The 20112-nt window shown below is 41.0% G+C and overlaps 1 protein-coding gene across 1 annotated transcript in view; it reads right to left on the reverse strand.

Annotated features, from left to right (window-relative positions):
* Nucleotides 1–17143, reverse strand: part of LOC118972177 (centrosomal protein of 162 kDa-like) — an 82514-nt gene extending 65371 nt beyond the window's left edge. Inside the window, 5 exon segments of the mRNA XM_073219453.1 lie at nucleotides 614–811; nucleotides 1145–1291; nucleotides 3588–3702; nucleotides 15381–15491; nucleotides 16550–17143. Coding sequence (XP_073075554.1) covers nucleotides 614–811; nucleotides 1145–1291; nucleotides 3588–3702; nucleotides 15381–15389 — 469 coding nt within the window. The 5' untranslated portion in view covers nucleotides 15390–15491; nucleotides 16550–17143.
* Nucleotides 17144–20112: the final 2969 nt, after the last annotated feature.

The following is a 20112-nucleotide window of genomic DNA, read 5'->3' on the forward strand; positions in this document are numbered from 1 at the left end:
TTATTAACACTTGGTGTTTGTGAAGTTGTAATCTGACTTCCTTCTGTAATTTTAAAACTTAAATTGAAAACTGAACCTGAGGAAATTTAAGATACCAGGCGTCACAACGGTGACAATGTCAAAGGTCTACTGTACGTACCAGAGGACCACTTCAGTCAACCAGTAGGATTTCCAGGATACATGGTCACCTCCTGATAATCATCAGGGTGAACCATCCACGAAGGGAGGACACAGACCAACCCTGCCTGCTTCCCCTTCTTTCCTGTTCCTTTTCTCCCTGAAGCTATATCAGCTCCCTGGACTTTCTTATTTACCCTCTCTGTGGAAAATCACTTTCTAATTACTTTCCTAGTAGGATCTTTTTGGCAATGTACTGTTAGTCTCCGTATCTCAGGCATGAAATTTCAGATATCTGGAGGCAAAGAGGGCTCTCGAATACAAATCAACACACGCCATTCATGTAGCAGTGATATCCTGACCAAAATAATGAACAGAGAAAAGACTTAAAAATGAGATCTAACCTTTGCCTGTTACAATGTTTACCACTAAGTCCACGCAGATACCACCCTTCCAAAAACATACACATGAAAAGCATTTAATGATTAGTTTATGTTGAATTTACATGACCTACGTAAAGCTTTAAAATGTATGGAGTCATTAGAATCTAATTCCTTATTTAATCTTGAATAATCAATGGAAGATGTTAAGCCTTTCTCAAGCCTGGCAAAAAATTGTTCTTTTTCTTCTTGTTCTTCTAATGTGTCCAGCCCCAATCCGAGGATACTGTGATTGAGCTCAGAAACTACCATCTCTAAATGGGAAGCACAAATATATTTTAATGTACATAATTTTGAATAAAAATTAATTATGATAATGCCTTTTTTGACATTTATAGTAAATTTTTTAAAAATTAAAACATACTTTAATCTCACCCACCAGATTTATATTCATAATCAATATGTAAGGTTATAATGCTTTTCTAGATGTGTAATTCTAAGCTATTAAAAGAATTAAAGGTATAACAGCTGTTTCATGGTTCAGTCAGTAAAGGCAGCTCCAAGACTGTTATGAATTAATTTTTGCGAAAATTCTGATTATAAGCACAGTATTAGCCTGTCAGCTCATATCCCTTAACATTTCTTACCATTTGTTTCTAAACTGTCAATACTTAAGACAGACGTTCCACTGCTCTTAAGAACCTGAACCCGTCTGGCAGAGGGCTCCTCTGTTTCCGTAATAGGCTGAGTGGTCTGCTTTGTTTTCAAATAGCTTACATTTGTTCCAAGCAGTCCTAGGGAGGAGAGTTAATATCGTTAGATATTTATGTTTAGGAAATTTTTTTCAGTACTATATCAACTCAGTAATACTGTTATACTAATTTTGTGGACAGTAGCTACAAAATAAATCTTGGTTTACTAAATAAGTACCCATCAGACCTAAAATTCACAAAAGAAAAATTTAGTTCTACTTGCTAGCAGTAGATCTTATTAGACAGACTATTTCAAAAATTTGCATAGTGAGATGATATTTTAACAATTATTTTGAAGCACAAGTATTTAAAACAGTATACCATGCCACCTAAGAGTATCTTCAGCCTTATATGAAGAGAAGGATGTCACTAGGTGAACTGGAAAACAGAGACAATTCCAGAAGGAAGAGAAGGTACAAAGGGTCCACAGAACACATTTGAGGGTGTGTGCAAAAAGGCCAGGGAGGCTGGATGCAGAGAGTAAGGGCGCATCTGGAGGAAATAAGCCCGGAGCGGGAGTTGATGGTCAGACTATTCTTGTCCTCTAGGCCAGGTAGGGGTTTGCTCTTTATTCTGAAAGCAATAGAAAACTGAAACACTGAGAAAGTTATTTCTCCCTCAGAAGGTTCTACACTTTTGATGTCACGAATCATATCTTGGCTTTGTGTGCTAGGGTCTAGTACTCAAAACATAACATAAACTCAATAAATATCTGTGCTGAATGAGGGACCTGGTTATGGCCTTGGGCCGAGAAACCCTCTCCCTTGTTTAAGTGGATACTGTCAGTTTGCTTCTTAAGTATCCTTCTTTGTCTTCCTTATTAATCCAATCTACTTCTGACTGACAAATTATTTCTTAAAAATTATTAGTACTTCAGTCAATTTACATTCAAGTGTTGGTCTATGGCCCAGTCATCTTTCTTTTTGGGGGTGAGCTGCATACTCCATCTCTGATTCATTACTTTCTAGAAGTGAGACTTTAATGCTAATAAAATTTCAAATCTATGTCAACAGTTCCAATAGTACTTCATTATATAATGTCCTTTTCAAGCACCAAAGGGGGAAAAGATTCTAAAAAAGAATTCCTTACATGCAAACTTCAGCACTGTTGCATGGTTTGGGGTTTTATGAAAAAAATGCACTGAATTTTTCATTAAGACAATTCCTTACTGTATAGTATTATGAAGAACAGAAAAGTGACTATCAAATTCACTCTAACATTCATGTATCAAACACATTTTTATTTACTGTTCAGAGTCAAGGGATACAAGAAAAAGATGTGTTTCCTGCCCTCACAAAGCTCCTAACCTCAGTGGTAACCTTATAGGCTAAGACTATCAACACAATATGTAAGTGTTTGTGTGGTGTTTGGACACTAAAACAAAGGAGAAAACAACTATGTTACAAAGGAAGCTAGAAGAATTAGGGAAGGAGTGCAAAAAAGAGGTAATGCCAAGCTTTACTGGACAGGAAGGATGAGAGGAAAGGAATTCTAGTGGCAAGAAAGCATGAGCTAATGCACAGAGGCATGGAGCCAATGGCATTTCCAGGAAATGAGGAATAACTGAGCGTGGCTGGAGCACATGGGGCCAGAAAAGGAGGGTTCTAATCAGACTACCTAGAGCACTAATCATCACATTAAGGAATCTGGGCTCAATTTTATGTGGAAAAAACAAAGCCATGGTAAATATTCCCCTAAAGAAGAGATACAAAAATCCTATCAGTTTATAAAATGGTGCTTCATGATCCACAAAGAGCGTGAAGGTCGGTACTTAACAGAAGTGGCCTGGGGTTCCTTACAGACCCAGCAGTATCCCGTATAGCAGGCATACTGAAGAAACATCCCAGAGTCATCTCGCATTTGTAAACATGTGACCAGGAATAGTTCTGGGAAAGCTGTACACAAGTACAGACAGACTCAATAATTAGTTTTATTACCATTAAAACAATAAACTATTTTTTACTATTATAAGTAACAGATTGTGATATCAAAGTCTATAGATTTGTTAAAACCTTTTCAATGTGATGACTAATTAATATATTATAATCATATTTTATTAAATCACCTTAAATTAATTTACCATTAAATATAATATGCAAATGTACTGGTCATCATAATTTGAGAAAATATAAATTATCTCAATGTAAAGTAAGTGAATATGCAGAAGTATTTCTCAATTATGTAATAAGTAATAAAGAAAATCAATTCATACCTCAAAAATTCATGCTCTAAGTATTACTATTTTTTATATATTATAGCAAAGTAACAAAATCCTGAATTAGTCTTGACTGACCCCTTGTGGTCACATCATCTTAAACTAAAAATGAGTAATATTTACCACCATCTTCAAAATCATCTTCACTCATCCACCATGGCACTGTATCTTTCATTTTCACTTCTCTTTTGGGTTGTCTTGGTGTTTTGGTTGACTTTTCAAAAGATTCGTCTGAAAGCTGAATCAGATTCAAGTTACTGAATTTAAATTCAAGAATCCCAGATTCATGACTAAAAACATTCAGCTGCCACACACATGAACAGTACTCTCAGCAATAATGGATAAATTCGTATTTCTAAACATGTGGCCAGAACAGGTTAAAAATCAAGCATTTATCTCTGAACATTAATTTAATATCCAGAATTAAACATGTAAACTAGCCAGGGAGAAAAAATCAGCGACAACAACAATGAAATAAAGACAAGGCGACCAAGAAACTTAATCAGGAAAGGAGAAAAAAGGATGCAGTCCCATTCTAGACATTCTCTCAGACCTAAGAATAAATAATGACTGAGCAAAATTACCTAGCATCGGTCTAGAAGAACACAGAATTCTAAGATTGGTTAGAATTGAATTTTAGGCATTTACCAGAGAAATGAGCATTCATCGCAATGATTAATAAGCTTTAATAAGCGTTTATTTGTTCTTTTCTGCTCCAAATTTTACTAATTCTAAATCTCTGCTCTAACACCAAGCTACCCTCCCTTGCTCGCAGCCAATACTCTGGCCTTTGTCTTCACAGAGAAAATAAAGACCTTCAGTCAAAAACCACCATCCTTCCCCTCACCCCGCCACTGAACTCCCCTACCAAGACACTGTCTTCCTGTCACAGAAGAGCAATTCTTTCCTCCTCTCCCAACAGAACCTGCCGAGGGGTCACTCCCAGCTCTCCTGGTTTTCTCGCCCTTGGGTATCCCATGTCATCTCGGAAGCTCCCCCGCCTCCTCTTTCCCCTCCTGCCTCCCCTCAGATCATAAACCTGCCCACCACTGCATCCCCAGGCCTAGCAGAGCACCAGGCACAACCGTGGAATGCAAGCACGAGCACTAGGGTCTACACGACCTTTTAAAAAAAAGAAAAAGCAAAGCAAAAACAAAACAGAACAACCAGGAAGAGTTCCTCATCCTCACCTCCCCTTTACTCTACTGATCACTTCTTTATATGACAACTTTGTGAGTTCACCACTCAACCCCTTAAAATCTGGTTCCCGTTCAAAACAGTCCTCCAGAGACCAAAGACCGCCTACAACCCAAAGATGAAGGATCCCTGCCAGTCATCCTGATCACATCACGGAATTTGACACTGGTGACCAACTCCTGCTGCTTGAAACTCTTTACCTTGGCTTCACAGCATCACGTCCTCCAGGTCAGACTTGAGCTCTGTGACCTTTCCCACTCATCCCTTTTAGGAGATCCTGGCTCTTTAACACTAGACTTCCCTAGTGTTCGACTAGGATCGACTCTTGGTCCTTTCTATTCTCATTCTACACATTTTGTCTGGTGCAGAAACCAACATTTATTTCATGCCTGCTCTTTTAGGATATATACCTAGGTTATGTCACCCCTTAAGTAATCTTAAGCAATCCTGAAGCCCAAGTTTCTACTGTGAGTGTTACAGAGCTGGGATTCAAACTGAAGCCTCTCTGACTAAAACCTTCCTGTCTTCCACTACCCTGTGTTCTGGGGTGACCTTATAAACTTCCACACTTCCCCCTGCCAACCAAACAATTCTACCTCAATGACTTGTAAGAATATCAGTTTCTAAATATTAAAAAAAGAACTGATTGTCTTCCCTGACAAACAGGCAGGAAGTAGGAAGAAGGAAAAATATTCTTTATACCATCTGAATTTTAGTTGCATCACTTTCCAATCAGTCTCTAAACTATCACTTTGAAATGTGCCACTTCTCTCTCCTCCCTACATTTCACTGTTTACCAAATGCAGACAATCTGCCTGAGACTCAGTCTATTCCTTCTAAACCCCACGGCCTCATAAGAGTGTGGAAGAAGGAGTGTAGGTTTTAGGGGCCAGGCAGATTTTCAGACTTTAAAATATGCTAGCTCTGTTGTTTAGGGAAAGTTACCCCTTTTTTTAGTTTATACATCAGTTATAGTCATAGTACCACTGACCTTGCAAGGTTGTGGCAAAGATCAGAAAAAGAAAAGAACACCCACCACCTACCACATAGTTGGTATTCTCACCTTTGACAATCTTCTGCTTTCCAGATTTCTATCATTAAAAACAAACAAAACAAAAAGCTGGTCGCCAGATAACAACAGTGCTGGCAAAGATATGGAGAAACCGGAACGCTTCTCTACTGATACACCACTGTCAGGACATAAAATGGCACAGCTACTTTAGAGAACATCTGGCAGTTCCTCAAAAGATTAAACATAGAGTTACCATATGACCCACTGTTTCCACTACTAAATATATAAACAAGAGAAACAAAAACACAGTCCACACAAAAACATGTACACGATGGTTCATAGCATTATTCATAATTGCCAAAAAGTGGAAATAACTCAAATGTCCATCAACTGGTATGTGGCTAAACAGAATGTGATAAATCCATATGGAACATGGTTTTGCTATAAAATGGAAGTACTGAGAGATGCTACAACATGGATGAACCCTGAAAACGTTACGGGGAAGAAGCTGATCACAAAAGAGTCCATACTGTATAAATCCACTTCTATGAAATATCCATAAAAAACATATATTCAGAGACAGATTAGTGGTGCCGAAGGCTAGAGAAAAGGGTAACTGTTAATGAGCACAAGGTTTCTTTTTGGAATGATGAGATGTTGTGAAAGTGTTTGGGTTGATGACTGTATAACTCTGTGAATATACTAGAGAACCATGAATGGTACACTTCCAATGGGTGAATTGTATGGCATATGATATCTCAATAAATCTGTAGAAAAAAAAGGCTGGTCTCACCAATCTCCTTATAAGCCAAGATATGTAAACCTATCTTGAACAAAGAGTTTGAACAATAGTTTATCAAAATGACTAAAGAAGTTAGCGTTGACTCTAAAATCATGGTTTTCACTGTAAAAAATGAGACACGGCCTTACCCAAATCTCTAACATGAGGTAAGAGCTTCCGTGAGTTGAGGCTGAATATGAAAGGAAGGGAGGGAGGAAGAGGGAGAGAATGTTGAAGGGGTTGTAAATGAGGGTTGGGAAAAAAATCGGTCTGTAACTGCTTTCTTTTACAATGAAAATATTTCCTGTAAACCTAATTTTCAAAATGTGCCCATTTTTTACATTAAAAAAATCAATTTTCAAATAGGAAGTGGTACTCATACCCTGAATATCTGCTACATCCTGGGAATTGGTGAATGTTCTTTTAAATCCTGACAACAATCCTACAAAGTAAGTACTATTTTTCCCATTAGATAATGAAACTGAGGTTCTTTCTACTATCAACGCCCTTTATGAACAAGAATGTTAGCGTAACAGTTTAAAATGTCTCTCCTGAATGTCCTGCAAGGCCTCTCCATGTATATAAGTACCTAGGATGTAGTACAATCCTCTTATTTATTCATTCAGCAAATATTTATTAAGCATCTATTCAGTATGGCAGGTATAGCAATGAACATATAGCCATCACATCACAGACCATACATTCTTATGAGAGAGAGGCAGAAACCAGACCTACACAAGTAAAATAATGAATCATGCTAAATGCCACACAGAGCATTAAATATGTGGTCCACTAAGAAGTGCCTTGGTGGTCACTGTTTTACTGGATAAGCTCTCTTAAGATGAAATCTTCAAATAGTGGTATTTAAAATGAGATCTTTGCAGCCAGTGAAAAAAATAGGGGAACAGCATTATTGGCAAAGGGAACTGCTAGGGCAAAGCTCCTAATGTAAAATGGGCTTGGCATCCCTGGGGGAGAAAAAAGGCCACTGCAGTGTGAGTGGATAAGGGAGGAGAGTAGTATAAGGTGAGTAAGGTAGACATGAGCAAAATCACCCTGGGCTTTATAACCACAGGCAAGAGTTTGGGTTCTGTTCTACGTAATGGGAAGCCAACAGTGTTTTACATAGAGGAGGAACAGTCTGATTTACAGAACAATCATGCTGGCTGCAGTGTGGTAAAGCAATGCTTGGGAACAGCTGCAGTAGCCCAGGTGAGAAGACTGTCCTGGACTAGGATGGTAACAGTGAAAAGGGAGAGGCCTAGGGGGTTGATAGATATATCCTGGAGGCAGAGTTACAGGGTTTGGTGCTAAACCTGTGACACTGGACAAAGGAAATCTCATTTACAATGGACCTGGGCAGCCCAAAGTGGGAGCTCTCACACCCTGCCAACCCCTCAACTGCAAAGCCTAGGATGACGCTTACCTTACACTTTCCAACAGGAAAAAGCCTACTTTACTCCCCCAGCAGGAGGCAGGAAGGTTTTCTCCAGGCCCAGCAACAGCCCATCCAGTGAGAAATGTCTACAACTCAGCCAACGGGAAACCACCACCCTGAACTCTGGCTTTCCTCCCAACGACTTTCATTCACAGCGGCCCCTCCCGGCTTCCACTGTTCTCTATAAAGTAACATTCCTCTCCTTTGATCTCTGGGCTTGCCTATCGTTTTGCCACAGCTTGCATGTCCCGAATTGCATACCTAAATTGCTATTCCTAAATAAACCCATTTTTCTGGTAAAATAACTGGCTGCTTTATTTTCGAGGTTGTCGTCACTTGGTGATCAGAAGTAGGACCCAGATGTCCTCCAACAACACTGAGGCTAGTGAGTGCCCAGGTGCTGATTCCCTCTGAGCTGAGTGCTTTCCGGCTGACCCTGGCTGGGGTTGGAGGGTCAGTCCCTCTCGGATCCATGCTCCACCCCCTTTGCATTTTGAGCTCTCCAGCTTTATTCTGACTCTGTTTAAAGGCTTAGTCACTCTTGCTTTTGTGAAGGCTTTGTCCTTTCTGGTGAGTATGTGTTTGTTTTTCTGAACGTCTGTCTTTGAGGAATGGGATCCCAATCCTCTGAAGTCCCTCAGGAGAGCCTCCCTTCTGGGACCCCAGCCAACTCTAGGTTTAAAGCTATGGTCCCTCCTCATCTGTATTTTTAACCAAATGGATCAACTTAGCTAAAGATAATTTAGACTTCAATTGCTGTTATGAGAAATATTTGATCCCTCCAAAGTTAACCTTTCTCAAAAGCAAATTAGAAGACCACAGCTCTAAAATTAAGCAAAGTGAAAAGAATGCCTATTTTAATTGGTACCAAATGTATCAGGACACTAAAATTACCTCTTTGCAATGTCCAATTTCTAAATTATCCAAGGCAAATAAACTACTGAAGTAAGTCAAAATGGCTTCCGAGGCCTCTTTCCCTTTCCCCTCTTCTTTGTCTTTCAAGCCATCTTGTGTCAAGTCCTGCCTTGAGAGCCATTCTCCTTCTTCCCTTAAATTCTCTGCTTCCTTGTTCTAATCATCTCTCTGAGCTTTGTTTTTTCTTCAGACCTTGAACCTCTCCCTGCTCCCGCCTCCTCTGAACCGATCAGAACCTGCCCCTTTGAAGTTAAGTCCTCTGAGGATCTGACTGCCAAACCCTTAGTTTCTTGTGTTCCCTGGAAGAAAGCTGAATTACAAGCTAAAGTCAAAGACTTTTGCAAAGTGACTGAAGTTCTGCATAGATTAGCTGAGGAATTTAAAAATCGTTATTTAAACCTATCAACCCAGTAGTTCATATGCTTGCTGGTGAGGGCCAGGCCCAACACTGGCTGAAACTGGCCTGATGAAAAAATCCTAAAAGGGATTTAAAAAACCAGACCTCACTTTTGGCAGGAGGCTGAACCCTGGCCCTAGGCCTCCACAGAACTACAAGAGCTTTCCCTACGCCTGCTGACCGGATCATAATTCACACTTGCGCATAAAAGCCTGACGGACTTGTTCATGATTATCGCAATCAACTTCAGTTTTTAAGGAAAACTCTGGTCCTCTTTTGGATGTCAAATCCACTCAGGTAGCCCTTAATTCTGTGTTCATTAATGGATTGAGCCAAGATCATTGCCTTCTAGTTAAGAGGACCAGGATGGAATGGGAAACTATGTCCACCCCAGATCTAGTTAACTTAGCAAACCAGGTTGCCCACACTCTAGATGATTCGACTAAAAGGAAAACCACTAAAATTCTTCATTTTTAACTCCAACAAAATGCAGGTCCCTAAACAAAAACAAAACCCACCTGAGCTCTGACACTACTGCAAAAAACCAGGGCATTGGAAAAAAGACTGTTACAAACACGCCCTCCAGATGCCTTCCGCCCTCTACCCAGTCTTTCCAATGTCCTCTGAGTCCCCAGTGACGGGGCTCCAAGAGATACAGGGCTCGTCCCGTCCTCCCTCTGACTGGCTCACAGAAACGCCTCCTTAGACTGGGAATGAGTCTACCTGCCCTCTCCGATATTGAGCTACATTCTCAGGGCTCTGCCCACTGGAACAGAGCAGCCTCTGCCCCAGAGAACCAAAACGGTCTACACAGTGGGGGTCTCTAAGAAACCGCAACAGTTCCCGTCTCCACACCATCCCTTTGCGTTAGGTCCTCTCAAATATACCCACCATTTTCTCCTCAGGTCCTCTGACCTGATTCACTTACTGGGCTAAGATTTCTTGGGAAAATATCATGCTGGATTTTTTTTTCTTTAAAAAGGGGGAAATAATGATAGAATTTGATGGCAGCAACTAATATAAACCTGGGTGAATCAAGCCGCACTTCACATCTTTTACTTGTTCCATCTCTGATGGCACTGGAGCTGGTTCTAAGGACACTAACCATTTGTCACTGTTGGGTCAGCTACCACCTTCCCTATGGGCAAAATTCTCAACTGATATTGGCAGAATCCACAGTGTACCTCCTAGTAAGATTCAAATAGATCCCTCACCACCTCTTCCCAGAGTTAATCAATAAAAACCCTATAAATAAAGAAGCCATCCAAGGCATCACACTTATAATAGATTATAAAGCTCAGGACCTCATTATCCCCTGCATTAGTCCTTGTAACACCCCTATTTTACCTGTAAGAAAACCCAGTGGCCAAGGATGTTGGTTTGCACAGGACCTCCAAGCAATAAATAACATCAGTATCCCTCAGCACCCTGTTGTTCTTAACCCTATACACTACTAGCAACTATTCCTACTGGGATTTCACTATAACTAAAATTCCATGAAATTTTTTGCTATAATTGATCTGTGCAGGGCATTCTTTAGTATTCCAGTTGATAAGGCTAGCCAGTATCTTTTTGCCTTACTTGGAAAGGAAAACAATATGTATACCCAGACAGTATTGCTCCAGGGTTTTTCTGAGTTCCTCTTATTTCTTGCAAACCTTAAGAGCTGACTTAGATGACACGACCTCTCCTGGAGGCCCAACAATGTGTGCATGACTTGCCCCTCTGCTCCCTTTCCCAGGCATCTCCACAGGGGGACAGCGGTCACCCAGGAACACTTTCAGCCTAAGAAGAACATAAAGTCTCCAAAGAAAAACTGCTGTTTGTTCAAACTTAAGGTTCAATATTTAGGGTACCAATCTCGTAGCAAGGACTACATTTAGATCCAGCTTCACAGTATCCTGAACTTCCCAATACCTAAAACTAAGAGCCAATCATGAAGTTCTTCTCAGGCCTGCTGGTTACTGTCACAGTTGAATTCCAGGCTTCTCTTACAGCCCAATCCCTATATGTTTTACTAAGAAACAACAAACCTGACTCTATAATTTGGGAAATCAAGATAACATAGCCTTTGGGGCCTTAAAGAAAGGCTTAATAAAGTCCCTGCTTTCAGACATCCCAACTGTCAGCTCCCCTTTTTCCTTTTTGTATGTGAGAAGAAAGGGAATTGCCCTTCAAGTACTCGCCCAAAAATATGGAAAGCATCATTAACCCATAGGGTATTCAAGCCACCGAGTAGGCCCTGGGGCCCACGGACAGCCCACCTTGTCTCAGAGCCATTCCCGCCATTGCCCTTTGGGTAAGGCCACCAAGGAAATGACCGTTGGGTCCCTCCAACCATCCCTGTGCCCCATGAGGCGGCCCTCGTGAGTCCGCACCGCATCCAGTGCTTTTCGGCAGTCATCTTACCTCCTGTGAAAGCCTTTGCCAACTGCTCTGCTTGAACTCTTTCCCGCTGTTAACAACCTTAGTCTTGCTATTCTTCTCCCCTCCTTCACCGACAAAACCCATCGTAGCTGCTTGATGCTGAAAAGATCACCTTTTAACTCCATGATATGTACAGAAAAGTTCTCTAACCATTGCAGATTTTTCATGGTTTACTGATTGGTCTTATTTAAAAGATGAAAATGGTAAGTATCACGCAGGGTGCACTTTTTTAACTCCTTTCCAAGTCACTGAAGCAGCACCTTTACCTTCAGCCCCACAGGCCTAATTGTACGCTCCTTAGCTGGGCGTGTACCTTGGCCAAGGGTAAAACCACAAACATCTATATACTTATAATCAATATGCTTTTGGGGAAGTCCATGATCTTGAGATGTTATGGAAACAGCAAGTTTCCCTTACTTCTAATGGGATAAAATTGAAATGGCTCTACCGTCCAAGCTGGTTAGAAGCCATACTTGTGCCAGCTGCTCTGGCTATTACTGAGGTTCCCAGGCATTCCAGCTCTGACTCCCTGGAGGCCAAAGGAACCTACAAAAGATGCTGCTCTTAAAGGAATCAATAACCAAACCTCTGCCATGGTCCAAAGGAATGATTCAGCAAATGATCATCTAGGAAAACTGACAAGAGATGCCCAAAATGGACCCAGAAAGGTAGAAGCAATAACAGCAGTCTAGTAATTGCTGGTTTGCTAAAAAGAGAGAACTCCAGCTTGGGCCAAGTAACAGTCTAGTCCTGCCAGAGACTAAAATCTCTATTACATGTCACTGTACATGCATTAAGTCACTGGTCTACTGACAAAATGACAGTCTTCCTGAACCAATACTGGTGGGGAACCATTAAAAAGGCTGCAAAAAATACCTATTTTGCTTATCCACCAATCCAATATATGATTCTGAGAAACCCATCCATGAGACCCCTGCCCCAGCCTAGATTTGGCAAATGGGTTTTATTCTGTCCCCCCTCGTGGATATAAATGTTTTAGTCATGGCTCATATGTTTGTTCATTTTGACTGAAGCTTTCCCTTGTAGACAGGCTATGTTGCCTTCTGTGGCTAAAATCTTATTAGAAAATATTATTTTTACCTGGGGAACCCCTCTCAAATGTCCTAGTAACTGGGGAGCCCACCTCATTAGTCAAGTCCTTTGACTTTGACAGGTCTGTGCAGATCCTATAGCACTTGGACTACTTACTACCCTCAACCCTCAGGGCTACATGTACTAATGGCATTATTAAGACCCAATTGGCAAAATTTATAAAGAGCCTTCAAATACCCTGGCCAAAAGCATCCGCACTGATCCTTCTAAATTCCAGATCTACCCCTCTGGGACTCAAACTCTCTCTTTTTGAGACTGTTGCAAGGTGCCTGGGGACCCTGGCTCCTGCCTCCTTTGATTCAGAGCTGAAGAAAGGAGATCTGCTTCAGCACTGCAAAGGCCTTATTGCTGCTGTTGAGAATGACCTCTGTAGTAGAACCATCCTCTCACAGCATGCTCCCGGGAGACAATGGCCGTGAACATCACACCTTGCAACCAGAGATTTTTGTCTGTTGGAAAAGATACCTCTACAAGTACTCTCTTCAATCTTGTTGGAAGGGCCCCTACCAGGTACCGTTAAACAATCCTTGGGCTGCCAAGCTGCAGGGAACAGACTTCTGGATTCACGTGTTATCAAAAGAGAGTACCAAACCCCGACTCGACCTGCACACCGACTGGTGACCTGAAAGTAAATATTTCTAGGAACTGAAGCAGATGACATCTCATGGAGACAAAGTTTTCCCAAGATGTCCAGACTAGTCCTGTGTACCCCTTTCTCACTGTTGCTTCTTATACTATATTTTCCCCCTTTCTTCCTCGGACAGATAACACTCATCCACATTTCCCACTATTGCAAAAGGGTGAAACTTCTCTGATTGTTTCATTTGTCACCAGAAATCTCAATCTGTTCACAATAACAGTGATCCCTTAGTTTACACTCTAAGTAATGTAACCAGAATCCCGAAAGTCACTGCATGCCTAAAATGTTCCGTAGTTCCCCTTTATCAGGATAGAACACTAAATCCACAACCCTTGGTCCTGCTCAATTTAACCCAACTCCATATATATACATATATAATATATACATAAAAGACACTACAAAACAGCCAATGTAAGTTGACCCTTTGTAAGCTGGCTGTCATAGCCACATATAGGAAGGCTTTCTGTATGTGATAACATGGTATTTGAGCTTTGACTAAAAGATGCTAATACCTCTCTACCAACAATAGGTCCATAAATGCTACTACTTAGGAGGGAGCCCTATGTGCATCTCCTGGCTACCCTTTTCTGTGTGAACATTTTGGTAATGGCCTCTAGGCTTCGGCAGCCCACCACCTTGATGGCTGGAGAATAAAAGGACAGTGTGCTCTTGCTGCACTCACTCTTCTACGTTTTTCTTCATAACAAAACAGTAGCTTCCCTCTGGTGAACCTTCATGGGCACCTTAGACAACTTTCAAGAGATGTCCGAGACTCCAGGTTTGCCTCCCCGGGGAGAGCCTTTCTCCCTCAGTGGGAATAAGTACCAGTGACGACACGATCAGCTGTCCCTCCCTAACATCAGGGGAGTCGGCCGCGTCCCTAGTCAAAGCAGAAGCAGCCCAACAAGGACCACTTGACTAATTGTCAGAAGCAGTTTTGGACAATCACATCGCCCACTTTTACTTATTTTTGAACAAGGTGTCTATGTGATAGTAACACCACCTATTGCACGTGGATAAACTCTGGGGAAGTAGAAACCCAATTCCGTTAAATTAGGGAATAAGCAGTTACCACAACAAATTTCACCTGATTCTCCATGGTCCTTTGATTTGTTCAGTTGGTGACGTTTAGGCCTAGGGTCCTGGTTCAGAACCATCATACAATTTAGAATAGCCATGTTATTTTTAATTATGTTTGTATAATTACTTTTAAGTTTTATAACTGTTGACTATCAAACCTTTGGAGAAGCAGTGTACCAAATTGTGATGTTAGCTCAGTGCTTCAAGATGATCTCCAATGTGTACAACCTTGAGAAGATATAGATTCGGATGGCAAATGCTTGAGAGTTCTCCATCCTAACCTCGAATGTGGCCTTAAATGGTTTCCAACTGCTATGCACTTTGGCTCTGACATGGGATACAACACAAGAAAGGTCATTCCTGGAACTGAGGGACACAGATGATCCAATTCCTGGTCAGTGATGCTTTCAAGGAAGATCTTGATCAAAAGGGGGAAATGTGAGACTGAAAAGAGGGCACTTCACTTGAAATACACCTGGGAGGGCTCTCTCACCCCATCAACTCATCACCCATCGCAGAACCTGACAGGGGTACCTTAGTTTCCAACAGGAAGAGCCTATTTTCCTACCCCAGGAGGAGGAAGATTTTTTCCTCACTCAGCAACAGCTCAGTCAACAGAAAATCGTCACCACCCTGAATTCTCTTTCTTCCAATGTACTTTTATTCAGAACAGCCCCTTCCAACTTCCTCCTTTTTCCTCTATAATGTTCCTCTCCTTTGTTTTCTGGATTTACCTATGGTTTTGCCATAGCTTGCTCGTCCCAAATTGCCATTCCCAAATAAACCCACTTTGCTGGTAAAATAACTAGCTGTCTTATTTTCAAGGTAGGCAGACTGTATCTTAGGGGTGAGAGAGAACTGAAAGATGAATTTATGAGACAAATTTACAATAAAACCTTTAAAAACATAAACTTACCTCTTTCATGAACTGTTCAAATACTTCATCCAGCTCTTCTTTGGAATAGTAAGCCAAAATCAACAGTTTTCACTTCTCAAACTAAACATTCCACTGAAAACATTGAAAACGCTATAAAACAAGAAACAATAATAAACACCTTTTTGATGAAATCCACATTACATCATGAAAACAACCAGACTTAAACCTCAAACACCTCTTATTTCTCTTACGACTTAGCATAAATGCACAATACGGACCAGTCAGCTGGACAAGAGATTCCTAATTCACTAATAAAACTGATCTGGAAAAGCAGCTTTCACAGTTTGTCATGCACTTAAGATCCAGAATTACATTTTCATTGTTAACATTGAATTGTTAAAAGATGGCTTCCACAATATTAACTAAATCTGTACATATTAGAGGGCTGTGTGTGTGTGTGTGCATGTGTGTTAACATTTCTTAATCAAACCAAGTCCACTTGAAGAATCTTTTAAAAATTGTAAATTAGCAATCCAAAACACTTTCTTTTTTGCAAAGCACAGGACAGAGTTTTTGCACCTTATTGTTCAGCTATTTATCAATCCATATTAACAGTTTTGTGAACTAGATAGCTTACAGATATGGATGTTTCCAGATACAGACAAATGTAATTTTTTAAGACTCAGAATCTACCAAAAAATTAAATTAATGGAGTATTCAAACCAGAACGAATTTTGTTTCTTTTGAAGAGAACAAACTATGCAATAGTGACTTGGAACGCAAAGCTCTCTTTGAATCCAACTTCAGATCTCCTACAGATTCTGGATTGTAGCTCCTTGAGGCAGCTCAAACTGCAGCTTATTTCCAGAGGCAAGGGAGGGAGAAGTATGTGTGCAGACCTGGATAATACTTTGCTCAACCTGCAGAACAATTCCTCCCACACACTGCGCATTTCCGATTCGGCTGAGAGTGTGTGTGGTTAAGGTCAGGGCCTCAGATCTTGGTGAGAGGCGGATCCCCCCGGAAGGGCTCAGCTCCACCGGGGCCCCAGCAGGAAGCGCCGGCTCCGGACTTGGCAGGAAGACAAAGACGCACCTGCAGGGGAGACTGGGCGGAGGGGAGAGAGTGGCCCTGGAAAGTGAGCCTGAGGACAATCTCGGCCATGGTGAACCGGATGCAAAGCGAGCGTCCGCGACTCGCCTACCTACCTCTCTAAATTTCGCGCTTCCCCGGAAAGCTGTGGGGGCCGGTCAGTTGCCACGGTAACAGACTTTCGCGGCCCAGCACCGTGGTCACGTGACACTGGCCGGTCACGTGGCTCGTGCCCGGGCTGGAAAGTTGTAAGAATCTTTTAGGGGGTAAGAAGGAAGGTGGCAAAAGCCATGGCCCGGAATAATCTGGTGGATTAGAGCCGCCGCTGCTCCATCAACGAAGACTCCCGCGGCTTTCTCTGCACTCCTGAGAAGACCGGCTAGGGCCGGAGCTCGGGTATGATGGGTGATGTAGGCGCAGCCCGACGCCTCCTGGGAAATGTAGTTTAGCTCTCCCCCGCCCCCGCGGTCCTCTTATTTCCTGAATTGTCATCACTTCGCATCTTCTCTCTTCCCTGCACTTGTCGTTTCCGCTCTTTGCTTTCCATGCAGAAGTTTTGAAAACTTTTAACTTGATTTCCTCCATGTGTAAAGCCCTGTGGGGGCGTTTCAAGAAAAATGCGAACCTATGAGACAGAACTGTTGTCAGGATACGGACTCTTCCACCATCTAGTGGGCAAGAACTGAAAATACACCTACACACCGCAACCCGCTACTCATTTAAGAATATCTGCAAAGTGTGCCGGTACCCCTCCTTTCCCCCCATATATCGGCATCTTACAATTACTTATTGGATTTTATTTTATTTTAGCTTTTTCTTCTTTCTAAAAAGGAAAAAAAAATACCCACAAGCTGGAGTTTCAGAGGACAGCATTTAGGATTTCACTAAGTAAAATAGCTGAAAGTGTTGCTACTAGCGGCTCAGGGTTAAGGAACCCCATCTCCGGCCCTAACTTCTCATTCAGCAAGTCTATTATGATACAAATGTATATATTCCAAGAACTGTTCCGAAAATAAAGATTTGGATAATAATAATATTTTTTAAAGGCTACTATTTATTGACCACTGAAGTTGATAGCCTTGCATGCATTATTTCACTTAATCCTTACGATGTACACGTCAATTCAATTTAGGATATTTTTTGTTTGTTTCTAAGTGTGATACATGAACCCATTGGCAAGACAGGGCTGATGATTCCCTTTTGGCCCCAGGATGGGTTTCAGCCTCAGGGAAGTTCACTATGGATTCAATGAGACCAAAAAATGACAATAGAACGTTCTTGGGGTGAAAGGGTTTATACTCAACTTTATTCCCACGGTGGCAGGTCAGTCACTAGAATCCCATCACTCACAGCGAGTCTGCATGCAGCAAGCCGGTCTCTGCCTCTGGGCCTCTCTACCGCCGCAGCTGCCTCAGTCTCTGCCCTGGTGTTTTGTGCCAGGTGATAATGGTGAATGGGAAGTTACAGCAGTTATGTCCTGATGGCGGCAAAGCAAGCCAAACCCAGACTAAGAAGGTCTGAGTCACACTATCAGGTAAACAACCTTAGATCAGCTGAGGTGCTGGCCAACACAGAAAAACGTGTCATCAGTAGAGGAGGAGAGAAATGATGACTATCAGCATGGCTTTGGGGCCACCTGCAGCAACGGGGACTGGCTAGTTCACAGACGCTCTTGCAGAAACTGGGGCTGGCCAGCACCTTGTAGGAAGCTCAATGGCCGACTGGAGTTAATGGACAGTAAATGTAGGGTTGAGAGGATTTTGAGTGATGCACAAACTTTTCTGACATAGCAATGTGTGGTTCCCACTGAATTGCCTTGTAAGTGCAATCTACAAGTGGTTATGTGGTAGTCAAAGTCCAAAGCATCAACGTCACCAATGGGACATGGAAACTCATGGAAAAATCCTTCTTTTTACTTCATGGATTTCATTAGGACGACTTGATAGGACTATGGAGTCCAGCATTCTGCTATATAAAGTGCACACATATTTAGAGATGTAAAGACTGTGAATAAGAGGGTATTTTTATTCTTTTAGGTGGTATTAAATTGTCCAACATTCTGTCTATGTTTATGAATAATTGATAACAATACATTCTCAAGGAAATAATGTATGAAAAGACGGGAAAGGATCTTCAATAACAAGGTAAATGGAATTTGTGGCATTATTTCCATTGTGGCATTATTCCATTATTATTCCATTTGTAATGTCAGTTTACGCTTTTGCCATCAGAGGTCATGAAAGGACAATGTTGAACAGAAAATCTGAGCTTTCTTTGAAAATTAATGTAAGTTTGAAATTTGAGTTGTAACATTCCTAGAATGCTTTGTTAAAAAGAAAATCACAATCTACTTAATGTTGTTTGTAAAGGAAGAAAATAATTTTTAAGAATGTAATGATCTGATGGGTGACAAGAACATCAGGCTACTATTTGACCTAGGTGCTCTCAATTTTTAGTCTAAGAATAAAACTTTAAATGCAAGGTATTGATGACTATTTGTCTTAGAACTATATTGTATTTAGTTTCCACTGGACTTGGGTATGTAATTGACAAAGGTATTCCACTTATTTAAAAAAGGCAATAAAGTTAGAACAGAAGTCTCTAGGAATACATCTCTTAGTGAACATAGCATATATTTCATAAAACATAGATATGTCTCATAAACTTTGCATCTGATAAACTAAATGCAAAATGTATTAAATATCTTATTGGTAATAAATTTTATTTTACATGTCTACTGTTGATATGTATTTTGTTTATCATAGGTAGCATGTGTTGGTTCAAAACTTTTCTTGCTCTAGGTAAATTAATTATTTTTTTTTACACTTTAATTTTTTTATTTATTTTTTATTTTGGTATCATTAATCTACAACTACAGAAAGAGCATTATGTTTACTAGGTTCCCCCCTTCACCAAGTCCCCCCCACATACCCCTTCACAGTCACTGTCCATCTGCGAAGTAAGATGCTGTAAAATCACTACTTCTCTTCTCTGTGTTGCACAGCCCTCCCCGTGCCCCCAACGCACTATACATGCTAATCGTAATGCCCTCTTTCTTTTTCCCTGCCCTTGTCCCTCCCTTCCCACCCATCGTCCCCAGTCCCTTTCCTTTTGGTAACTATTAGTCCATTCTTGGGTTCTGTGATTCTGCTGCTGTTTTGTTCCTTCAGTTTTCCTATGTTCTTATACTCCACATATGAGTGAAATCATTTGGTACTTGTCCTTCTCCACCTGGCTTATTTCACTGAGCATAATACCCTCTAGCTCCATCCATGTTGTTGCAAATGGTAGGATCTGTTTTTTTCTTATGGCTGTGTAATATTCCATTGTGTATATGTACCACATCTTCTTTATCCATTCATCTACTGATGGACATTTAGGTTGCTTCCATATCTTGGCTATTGTAAATAGTGCAGCGATAAACATAGGGGTGCATCTGTCTTTTTCAAACTGGAGTGCTGCATTCTTAGGGTAAATTCCTAGGTAAATTATTATAAATGCAAAAAATAAGTTAAAATAATTTCCATTGGGGTAATAAAAATACACAAGTCATCCATTGTCATTGCCCTTTTTTTGTAATAATAAAAACCTTTTATTTTGATTGTTAATTTTTTGCATTAGCATAATTTTATGTTTGTGAAATTTCTGTGGCTCATGAAGTGAGTTATGAAAAACAAAC

The sequence above is a fragment of the Manis javanica genome, chromosome 13, assembly GCF_040802235.1.
Source record: "Manis javanica isolate MJ-LG chromosome 13, MJ_LKY, whole genome shotgun sequence".
Classification (NCBI taxonomy): Eukaryota; Metazoa; Chordata; class Mammalia; order Pholidota; family Manidae; genus Manis; species Manis javanica.